Below are 11,553 nucleotides of genomic sequence, written 5' to 3'. Positions count from 1 at the left end.
TCTTCTTGAGGGAATGCTATAATAATAATGTTTTGAAGCTTTTTCTGAAAGTTTGGGAATCATAGGTTAGAATGGAGGAATGCTATATGAACTACCCAATCTTTTTGGTGTTCATTGTTCCAATAGAATTCCTCTTCTGTGACTAGTTCAAATTTTCTGACATGTTAACCATGCAGAACCGACAGTTACAGATCACAACTGGTTCAGTCACAAAATAAAAAGACAGTGGCTTCTTTCTAGTCCAGACAGTGTGCAGTGTGAGGAGGCAAAGATGAGTCCATATACTGCACCTGCTCTTTGTGATCGCAAGCCCTAAGTGCTAGATTTAAACATAGAAAAACCTTCCAGGGTAGCCATTTCTGTACATAAAGGAACACCTCCTCACCCCAACGAGTAGCACTTTAGTAGTTCTCAAATGAGCTGCAACAGGACCACCTAGAGGGCTTGTTCAAATACTGGTCTCTGGCCCCTACCCACAGTTTCTTATATAGTAGGTCTGGAATACGGCCAGAGAAATGACATTTACTTTATTTATTTTTTTCTTTTTTGAGACAGAGTTTTGCTCTCGTTGCCTAGGCTGGAGTGCAATGGCAGCGATCTCAGCCACTACAACCTCCACCTCCCGGGTTCAAGCAATTCTCCTGCCTCAGCCTCCCGAGTAGCTGGGATTACACGCGCCCATCACCACGTCCGGCTAATTTTTTCTATTTTTAGTAGAGACGGGGTTTCACCATGTTAGCCACGCTAGTTGCTAACTCCTGACCTCAGGTGATCCACCTACCTTGGCCTCCCAAAATGCTGGGATTACAGGCGTGAGCCACCGCGCCTGGCAAGAACTGACATTTCAACCAAGTTCCCAGAGGGCATGGCTGCAGCTCTGGAGGTCACACTTTGAGAACTATTGCCTAACATATAAAGTAAGTTTATTTAAATGATGCTGAATATGTTCTTCAAGAGGAAAACGTTAGTTACTGTCCAGGGAAATGCCACAATTTTCTGCCTAGGATGAAAGAGTGCATGATATTATAAAACTAGACTTCAGAAATATGGGCCCCATTTTTCTATATTCTAGACCCCGGTCATAATGTGTAAAGCATTAACACTAACAGATTTTCCTGGCCTATGTTCTTTGGTTGTATTGATCCTATTTCTCTACTGAAAGTTATTTTAGATAAAGAGTATGAAGGTTTGTCCTGATTACTTGGAGTAAATATTACAGGTATCACAGAGATTAGAAGCAAATATTGAGGCTAAATTTAAGACTCTGGGCGAAGTTCTTATAGAAGAACAAAACAAAGCCTTAAATAAACCTTTTTTTCTAGGTGTACTTAGTTTTCAGTAGCTGTGATTGCCTATATAAAAAACTCTTGGGTTCTTTGTTTCAGGGTAAAAGAAAAATCAGGGTAAAAGAAAAATTGGTATTCAGGTCAGTTAAAGAGAGAAGAAAGACAGTCACCATTGGCCATGGTAGTTAAGGAATCCCCGTAGTTCTACTGGCAGGGAGACCATCTTGAATTCTAATGCTTTGCCTTCAGACCACAGTCGGGGCTCCTGATTTGTATCTATTACCCTCCATGGAAATGGCTGGTGAAGCAAAACTATGTGTGTAAAACTGCATCTGCCACAGGCTGCTTGTCCACAAAAGCAGTAAAGCATCTCTATGGAATACCTCCATATGGATCTGTAAAGAAGAGTCCCACTTCAATCAAAGACAGCAGATTATGAGGTAAGATAACACGTGTAGTTTTTAAGATTCCATACTGACAAGCTTCTGTTGTTTTAAAAAAGTTTTGGGTGTTGATACAGAAATTAATGCTAAATAGGTAATGATCTCCCTCTAATGACATGCTTCATCATGTTACTTATTGTCTTCTCTCAAAAAATACACGATGTCATTTAATCTTCACAATAACCTTGTAAGATAGGATCAGCTCTATTTCACTTCTGGAAGATGTAAAGAAAAGTTAATTATTTGAAAAAGTTGTAATTAGCAATTGGCAAACACTCCAACCCGACTTCTGACTCCAAAGTCAGTGTTTTTACTATTCTACTCTGGCTGCTGAGTTCTAATTTTTATTTTGTCTTAGATTGAGGTAGACAGAATATAATCACTTATATATGGATATGTATTTCAAAAATGTAGTATTTAGTATGCAAAATACATATTTGGGTCTCTGAGTCTTTTCTATGAATTCTAAAATGTAGATGTCATATCCATCTTACCTACTGCTGATAAATCATTCACCCTTTAATAATCAATGAACTTCACAGTGCAACCCCATCATATCTTATTAGAGAAATGCCTCGTTCCTGGGAATAAGGAGTGCTGAACAAGTAACTAACTTTTAATGTTTATTCCCTATTATATTTCACATTATTTTTTTATTAAAATTTTTGGTAAAAAAAGAATATTTTATGTATGTCAAAAATTCCTTCATCAGGGGAACCATGCCTCCTCCATTCCACAAAAATCCTGTTCATTCCATGAAGTGGGTAAGAGTGGGGATCCATTCGTTCCCTGCACAAGACCACCAACCTTAATGCTGAGCACACAGCATTCCTTGGGCCAATCAGACTTCTGCCAGACTAGACTTTCTTTTTGCAGGGGGTGGGAGAAGGGGCATGCCAGATGAAGGAATGATGTGGGTTCAAGGCTACCAACTGTAACAACTGCAATATTATCAAATGTAAAGTTTCTCTGAAAATGAGACCCAGCAGTGGACAAAGTAAGTACTATTATTCGAACCTCCAGATCCAACCACACTTTATTAAGCTTTCTGGATTTGAGACAAAAGTAATTCCCTTATTTTGCTTAAGCTAGTTTGATTTGGGTTTCTGTTAGCACTTAGAGAGTCCAGGCCGGGCGCGGTGGCTCAGGCCTGTAATCCCAGCACTTTGGGAGGCCGAGGCAGGTGGATCACCTGAGGTCAGGAGATGCAGACCAGCCTGGCCAACATGGTGAAACCCCGTCTCTACTAAAAATACACAAAAAAATTAGCCAGGCATGGTGGCAGATGCCTGTAATTCCCAGCTACTCGGGAGGCTAAGGCAGGACAATCACTTGAACCCAGGAGGCAGAGACTGCAGTGAGCCGAGACCGTGCCATCACACGCCAGCCTGGGGGACAAGAGCGAGACTTCATCTCAAAAAAAAAAAAAAGTACTAAAACAAAACTCTTTTCTAAAATATTTCTTTAGATTTCTCATATTGAGGCTACTGAATGTAATCTACTACCTGTGTAATCTCATGGGTAACCTATAACATTTATCACAATCTATTAGCTGTAACTGAAAATGGGAATAATAGTACTTATTTGGAAAAACTTTGTGAGGAATAAAGCACATAAAAACGCCAACTGCCATGCCTGGCATTCAGCAAAAATAATCGTTCTCCGCAATTATTATCTTTCCAAAACAACAATAGCAGCTAATGTTCGAGTGCTTCTGGTTCTAAGCAGTTTTTCTTGTATTAATTTTGAGTTAATTAGGTTAGATTACTATGAGGTAGGCGCTCTAATTAGCCGTTTTATAAAGAAGAAAACAAAGGTGCAGAGAGGTTTTGTCACTTATCCAAGGATACACACAGACATTAAGGGACAGCTGAGGTATGAATTACCTATCACATTATGCAACCCGAGAGTTCTGTGGGTTTGAAAGTTTCTGGATTTTGTTTTCTCTTTGCTGTGAAGCTGTTAACTCATCTCTCCTTCTTATGTCACTGAACCTGTCTTTAGCAAATCCTTTCAAAATTTAGTTTTTTTACTCTTCTGTGGGTTAGGAAACAAAGTCATCAACCTTACTGCAAATTTATTTATTTATTATTATTATTATTATTTTTACTTCAAGTTCCAGGATACATGTGAAGAATGTGCAGATTTGTTACACAGGTATATGTGTGTCATGGTGGTTTGCTGCACCCACCTACTGACTTATCCTCTAAGCTCCTTCTCCTCATCCCTGACCCCTCAACAGGCCCGTGTGTGTGTTGTTCCCCTCCCAAATTTAATACTGAATAAAGTAAGGAGAGTTCTAAGTGCAGATAAAAAAGACACAATATACTTAGTACAGAGGTTTTATGATAATTTGGAGGTTTAAAAGCTTTTTCTGCTTATGTCTTGTGCAAAGTATATAGCATTAATGTATTACACATTCATACCTGTATTCTATTTGTTCATTCTTTTTTCCCTACAAGAAACTCATAGTTAGCCATGGTAATAGCAGCTAACGTTTACTGAGTGCTTATAATGTGCCAGGCACCTGCCAAGCATAAACCTAAGTATTTCATTTACTCACAACCACCATAAGAAGTACTATTAAAGACCAGTAACAGCTGAGCAAGCTGTAGTCCAAGGACACACAGGGAACAGTGGGAGGGCAGGGATGGAACCTTGCGCAGTCTGGCTCACTGTGTTCTTCATCCACTTTGTGAAGACGGGCCTGTCTGGTTTACTCTCCACGCTCTTCTGCCATCTAACACGGTCTAGGGCATCCAGAAAGCACTAGTGGTTGATTTTTAAAAATTCTCCTAAAAAGACTCGCTTGAACCTGGGAGGCAGAGGTTGCAGTGAGCCAAGATTGTGCGACTGCACTCCAGCCTGGGCAACAGTGAGACTGTCTCAAAAAAAGAAAAAACCCAAAAAACAAACAAACAAAAAACTCCTAAATAAAAGGAGAGCAATTTCAAGTGATATAAAAGGAGACCTTAACATAAGAAAGTTTTGTGTAGAAGGGGAAAAACTTTTTAAGGCAGATTCGTCACAATTTATGGTAACTTCTTTAATCCTAAAAAAAAATCCGTATTATTCCATAATACAAATTTCCCTTCCCCTTTTCATCAGGCAGATTTACATGCTCTATCCAACTAACAAATAGTTGGGGATACCAGAAGCCGAGTATCTCAGAAAATGAGGTGGAAGAGGATGATCAGAAAAACTGCAAGTCAGCCATGGAGTAAATTTGTGTTTATTTCACAATTCAATTTAATCCTCTTTACCCTCATCTTTTTAAAAAAAAAATTATAAGCAATATGTGCCATTACGATAGCCATTAAGGGTGAAAGGATTAATTAAAACTATAATTATCTGGCAAGACTAGCATACTGTCTAACCTGATTTAGAGCAAATTCATCTACTTCAACTAAAAATACTCAACATAAAAAAAGTATAATGAAACAAAAATTAACCCTGCAGGGCCTGTTTCCATTACATATTTTCTAAGTAACCTCAGGTATCACTCAAATAAAGAGTCACAGGGCATTTTTAATTTTTATTAGTAACAGTTCTGAGTACAAATAAATTTAATCACATTTAGAAAAAAAAAAAATTTACCCTGTAAGGTTTGTTCATAAGGAAAACCCTGTTTTGTACATTTTAATCTCCAATTTTAATGCTTAATATCATAATGCCTTTAAATCTATAACTTTAGGTTTAATTTTAATAATTCTGTCTTGTTGCATCTTGTTAAAGAGATCATCAGGTAGAAAAAAAGCAAAAAACTAATTTAAATGACGTGAATAAAAAACTTAACTAAAAAGTTTTGAAAGCCTTTAAAACAACCTAAAAATTAGAATACTTTTGGCAGAAAAATTAGCAGCTAGGAACAAAATTAACATTACATAATATTTTACCAAGAACTGCATTACAAATACTATTGTTTTACATATATTAGAATGATTTGCAACATATTATAGTAAATGGTTATACATATCAGAGATACAAATCTATTAAGAAAACTTTTTGATATAGTTTAGTACTTTTGAGAGATTCTGTTCCCAATAAATGAAAGGAACACAATTTAGAAGATGATAGGAGGTACATCTTTTAATTGCAGACCTAACCAGGTAAGTCTTGACAAATAGTCATGCAATGAAATTCAATAATACACATTTATAAGAACTCAGAATAACACAGTAACTCCTTCCCCTCATCAGTATGTATGACTGCAACAGAAATCATACTACGAGCAGATGCTAGTAAATTCTTGAAAAAAACAGCTCACTTTAGAATAAGTGCCAATCTAAATTTTTTATTCTTCCCAACACACTATTTCCACCACTCTTCATTTTAACAGTGTTTTCTCCTTGGCTGGTGGTATATTACTGCTTTTTAAAGACCAATCATACCCAGCATGATCCAAGGTCATCAACTTCTCTATAAGCTGAAGTGAATTACAAACAGCCAAAAGACCAATGCATTTAAACAGAAAACTATCCACTCTAATCAGCAAGGCAGAAGTCCTATGTCTAAAACACTTCTATCCAAAGTTGCTTTAAAACTAATCCTGTAATTCCAATAGTATTACACTATTGTTGTCTCCTTGGTTTGAGGACAAGTTCAAATCTTAAAAGCATTAATATTTCCAAATTATATTACTCTGGACATAATTGAACTGAAGATCTTTCTATAATATATTGGGATAAAGTTTCTTCTATTCTTTGCAGTTGGTATGTATTTCTACTATTCCTTGCATTTGGCATGAAATCTTACACCCAGTCACTGAGACACAAAGAGTGCAGGAGAACAAGGAGAGGAATTACAATGTACCCAACCTTCTGCGGGCTATGACAGAGAGCAACTGTCCTTGCAAACAAAGAAATGTCTTCTGAACTCAACGTAATATTCTAACAGAATTGTAGGTAAGTGATTTCAGTAAATACTGAAACTGGGAAATGAGTAGTGTCTAGCTGTGGGTACTTTCAGAGGAATGGGAAATCCCCATGTCGTGACTGCTATCACTCAAGAGTAGCTCAGCACTGCCATGTAAGATAGGGACCCCTGGCCCTATCCATGCAGGGAAGGGCTCCCTAAGAAGCACTGGTTCTCCACCACCCGGAGCTACACTTCCCAACACAGACTTTCACCCTTAATTTTCATTCAACAATTAGTGGGAAGACTGTATTTAGCTCAGTGAGAATATGATCAAAAATAAATACATAAATAGGGATAAAAGTAGAAAAGGAATACCACCTCCAGTGCAGTTAGACTTGCCATAGCACTGGATGAAGAGTTAAAATCTATTTCATTTTTCAAGACACATTTTTATTTTTGGTTTCATTCAAAAAAGCCTCCTCCATTCTTGGCAAACTATCTATGTGGCATATGTATGATCTACTTCTTTTTAACCGCATTGTATTTAGCTATTAAAATCATTCCTTAATAAGGACATTTTAGCATTAAAAAGTCTGAATGTTTATAATACTGTATTAAAATATTTCAATATTTACAATTAGAAAAAATGTATACTCCAGTCAGTCATCTCAGTGCTACTTCTTCAATTTCATCTTCTACAGAATCAGCTGCTTTTACTGCTGGTTTATCGTCTGCATGTTTTAACTCGTATCTATTTGGATTAAAACTTCTTCCTTCACTGAGGAAAAAGTCTTCATCTTCATCATGTTCTCGATCTCTGCTGCCTTTATTCCCAGGGAGAAAATTTAGAGGGTCAATGTCTCCTTTACCGGAAGCCACAGAATTTGGGTCACTGCTTTTGGAGGAAATGGTGCTGCTACTACTGGCACCAAATAACTGTTCCATCAAATTAGCTTTTTTCTCTTTTCTTGTAATTAAATCTACACCATCTTTACTAAGTTTTTCCATACTGCTTCTCTGGAAATCCAAAAAACTACTTTTTTGACTAAATGGATTTGACCTCTCTGATGTTTTTGCAAACGAAGGCACGTAGCTACCAAATGAAAACTCATTAGGGAAGGCTGGACTTCTAACATTTCCTGAATTCTGGCCTTCTCCTTTTGGAGTTGAGAAACCAATGTCTTGCAAATGATGCCCATTAAATAATCTCTCTGAGGATTCAGAGAACCTGTATGTTTTGGGGCTTCTCTCCGGGGAGTGTAGTTTTGATTCAAAATCAGGTAACAATGGCAAAACAGGGTATTTTAGATTTCGAGAATCTTGGAGTTCTCTGTCAATTTCATTCAGTTTAGCAAGTAGCATTTCTCTCTTCAGTCTTTCTTCTTCCTCTCCTTGCAATTTCTCCATATTCTGAATTGGATACATTCCTAGTTGGTACCTTCCACTTTCCCACTCTGGCTTTTCTTCTCTTTCCAGTAAAGATGTCTTTTCTTTTTGCTTTTTATCAAGTTCTTCTCTTTCCCATTCTGTATGAAATCAAATTTTTTAAATGGGATTTTGTAACAGTCAATATTTTTAAATAGGAAAACTATCAAATTTTATAAAACAACCATATTTAATTTGGGTATTATAAATCAAGTGAGAAAAGACATCATAAATTTCATTTCTATACTTGATATTCTGGGATTAGAGAATAATATATTTAATACATATTGCATTTAAGATTCTCATTTATAAAAAAATTTGTTCTTCGAGATACTGGTGGAGAAGAAAGGTTCTTTGCCTATTTTTTATAACTAATATAATGCTGTATGGTAGGGATGGATGGATGGATAGATGGAGCAAAGACTCTACACTTAAAAATAAATGAAACCTTTCAATGTCATATCCTGAGATAGACTTATATGGTATTCTGACAGAAGATGCATTAACTTGAATCTAATTAAGAGAAAACTTCAGACAAATCCAAAATGAAGAACATTCTATTTTTAAAAATGGGTCTATATTCATCAAAAATGTTAATCTCTCACACACATTCTCTTTTTCCTTCCCTCTCTCTCTCTCTCTATATATATATATGTAACAAAAATCTCTAGATTAAAGAAGACTGAAGAGATATGAACACTAAATGCAATTCATGATCTTATACCAGAGGGAAGAAAATTCTATCAAGAACAATATTGTATCAACTGACAAAATCATAATATGAATGATAGATTAGATAAATGTTTTGTGTCAAAGTTAAATTTCCTGAAGTTGAAAACTACATTAGAATACAGTCTAAGAGAACGGCCTAGTTTGGGGAAATATACATACAAGTATTTAAAGGTATGGGCATGACACAACTCACTCACAAATAGCTCTTTAGCTATTCTTGCCACTTTAACTTTGAAACTACTTCCAAATGAAAAAATTAAAAATTTTAAAATATGTAAGAACACTACAAGTATAGTAACTTTAGTAAATGGCATCTGAATTCTACTTCATCAGAATTTTCTGAATGCAACTTGTCCTTATTCCCTAACCCTAAATAGCAAATGACTTAGAGTGTTCAATTTTTTTCTTTCCTTAATAACATTATTCAAATGTGTACGGCTCCTGATAAGCCATCCCCTACCACTGTAGAATTTAACTAAAATGAGAGCTAATTCCAAGGCTATATACTCTTATACTCTTTCCACTATACCAGGTTTCTATTCCTTCTGTTGAATGTATACTAAAAAGACCTAAATTTTAGTCCTTTTAAAGTTAACAATTACTTTGTTATTCCTCACTTTGTGGTTTCAAAAAGACAAATCAACATGATCTAGTCTCAATGACAGTACAAATACAGAAACACACTTGGCGGATACAACTAACTTGTCTGAATTATCAAACAAAAATAAATAAACATACAAAAAACTACCTTTCTTTGTTCTACCTAACCAATTCACAGTTAAGCTGGAAGATATTAGAAGACGCTCACTCTTTCTCAAGGGATGCTGACTTGTCACATGCTTAAACAAACTCTTTTTCTTACCATCCTCCAGCTTTTCAACCTCCTGTTTTACGACATGGAGTTCTTCATCTTTAACAAATTTTTCTTCTCTTTCCATAATTGGGTTTAGAATCCCTGCTTCTCCATGCCTGTCTTGCTTTTGAGATTCTAAGTCCTATTATACGTTAAAAAAAATGCAAGTTCACAAATTATAGAAAAGGGGGGGAACTAAACAACACAGATTTATCCATTAAACATGATTACCAACTAAGTTAAAAATTAATGCAAATTTTCAATTAATCAATCAGTAAATCACAAGTTATCACTCCTTGAAAAATTCTTCAAAACCACACAGGATTATTTCTGTTAAAATTGTAAAGAAGCATTTATACGACGTATTAGAACCAGTATAACTGAAGTAAAGCCAAAACGGTACATAAAATTCTGAAGAGACAAGTTTCAGAAGTATCCTTGCTTTGTGCATTTTCACCAAAAATCTGATTAATTCAGTCAACCAGAAATGGCTATTCGCCAACTATGTGCATCAAGTGAGATGCTGTTGAACTATAACATGAGCAGTGACAATACTATGTCCAAGCCTCCAATTAATATAATTTATAATATTCAAATCAAATAAAAATGTTACAAACTTAAAATTCCTTGTTTCCTATGGTAATTTTCAAATATATGGGTGTGTGATTTTTCTTAATAAAAGTGAAATATCTATTATTAGTAAAGACTTGTCTAGTATCCATTTTCATTTTTAGTAACAGAATCCTGTGAGTTTTAGCAGGACAGAGAGCTGCTTAGCTGGAGACTACATTTGCTACCCTCCCTTGCAGCTAGAAAGGACTAAGGTGAGTGAAGTACATGTGCAACTTCAGATCACATTTATAAAACCAAATGCTGCTTGCCCTCCATTTCCTTGTTGCCCTTTCCCACAGGGTGGAAAGCCAGTTCCAACCATACACAAGAGGGCTACACTCTTTAAAATGGAAGATCAACAAGACAGGGGATGACTACCGTGAAACAAAGCTGTCTACCAACTGTGAACTACCAACTGACTTCAGTCTATTACAAGAGAGAGAAATGTTTATCTCACTTGAGCCACTCTATTAAGTCTTTTTCCAATAGCAACTTAGCTTGTACTCTAACTAAGCTACCATTTGGTGAGGCCCTTTACAGTGGCAGGCTGAGTCTAAAGAGCTTTATAAACATCATGATTATTTCCAATTTCATGTGACTAAAAAAGAAAGAAAAAATAAAAAATTTCATGATTACTCATTGTCACAACCCTGAAAAGTAATCCACCCTCATTTTATACATGAGAAAACTGAGGCTCCAAGAAGTCACACAACTAAAATGTTAGAATGTAACTAAAATGAGAGCTAATTCCAAGGCTATATACTCTTATACTCTTTTCACTATACCAGGTTTCTATTCCTTCTATTGAATGTATACTAAAAAGACCTATATTTTAGTCCTTTTAAAGTTAACAATTACTTTGTTATTCCTCACTTTGTGATTTCAAAAAGACAAATCAACATGATCTAGTCTCAATGACAGTACAAATACAGAAACACACTTGGCGGATACAACTAACTTGTCTGAATTATCAAACAAAAATAAATAAACATATAAAAAACTAGAATATACACAGAAATCAAATCAGTTCATCCTTTCTGTTTTATACCTCAAGAAGAGACCTCAGGGTCATTGGGAAACTTATAAGGTATAAAAATATACCATTGTATGAAATATGCTAGGTTGCCGATATGCTGTTTTCTTTGGAGTTTAAGTTGTAAACACTAAAGATAACACTCTCTTAGAGAAAGAGACTTTCCAGTGATTCAGAATGAAGGTCCTTTTAAATGGAAGTCCAACAGAGACCCCTTGAATTCCACTCTAATTTGAACAGGATAAGGTCAGATTCCATTCCAATTACCTTGTTCATTATTCAGTCAGTTAACATGTAAAATTCTCCTATATA

General features: G+C 35.7%; 1 protein-coding gene and 1 long non-coding RNA gene across 5 annotated transcripts in view; one reads left to right on the top strand and one right to left on the bottom strand.

Annotated features, from left to right (window-relative positions):
• Window positions 1-11,379, top strand: part of LOC134736446 (uncharacterized) — a 65,179-nt gene extending 53,800 nt beyond the window's left edge. The window contains exons 2-6 of one of the 3 annotated variants that reach the window (XR_010120445.1): window positions 556-917; window positions 1,536-1,726; window positions 6,439-6,633; window positions 10,331-10,420; window positions 10,508-11,379. This is a non-coding gene — a long non-coding RNA (uncharacterized lncRNA). Of the gene's footprint in view, window positions 1-555; window positions 918-1,535; window positions 1,727-6,438; window positions 6,634-7,287; window positions 7,340-8,682; window positions 10,298-10,330; window positions 10,421-10,507 lie in introns of those variants that run through there. The other 2 variants (XR_010120446.1, XR_010120447.1) reach the window with 2 other exon arrangements.
• Window positions 5,252-11,553, bottom strand: part of LCA5 (lebercilin LCA5) — a 57,807-nt gene continuing 51,505 nt past the window's right edge. For both annotated transcript variants that reach the window (XM_055274188.2, XM_055274187.2), the window contains exons 7-8: window positions 9,606-9,738; window positions 5,252-8,112 (exon numbers count right to left, since the gene is read on the bottom strand). In XM_055274188.2, coding sequence (XP_055130163.1) covers window positions 7,250-8,112; window positions 9,606-9,738 — 996 coding nt within the window. In that variant the 3' untranslated portion in view covers window positions 5,252-7,249. The remainder of the gene's footprint in view (window positions 8,113-9,605; window positions 9,739-11,553) is intronic.

The sequence above is a fragment of the Symphalangus syndactylus genome, chromosome 4 (genome assembly GCF_028878055.3).
Source record: "Symphalangus syndactylus isolate Jambi chromosome 4, NHGRI_mSymSyn1-v2.1_pri, whole genome shotgun sequence".
NCBI classification, from domain to species: Eukaryota; Metazoa; Chordata; class Mammalia; order Primates; family Hylobatidae; genus Symphalangus; species Symphalangus syndactylus.
The sequence above is the reverse complement of the archived record's forward strand: the minus strand, read 5'-3'. Positions and strand labels throughout refer to the sequence as shown.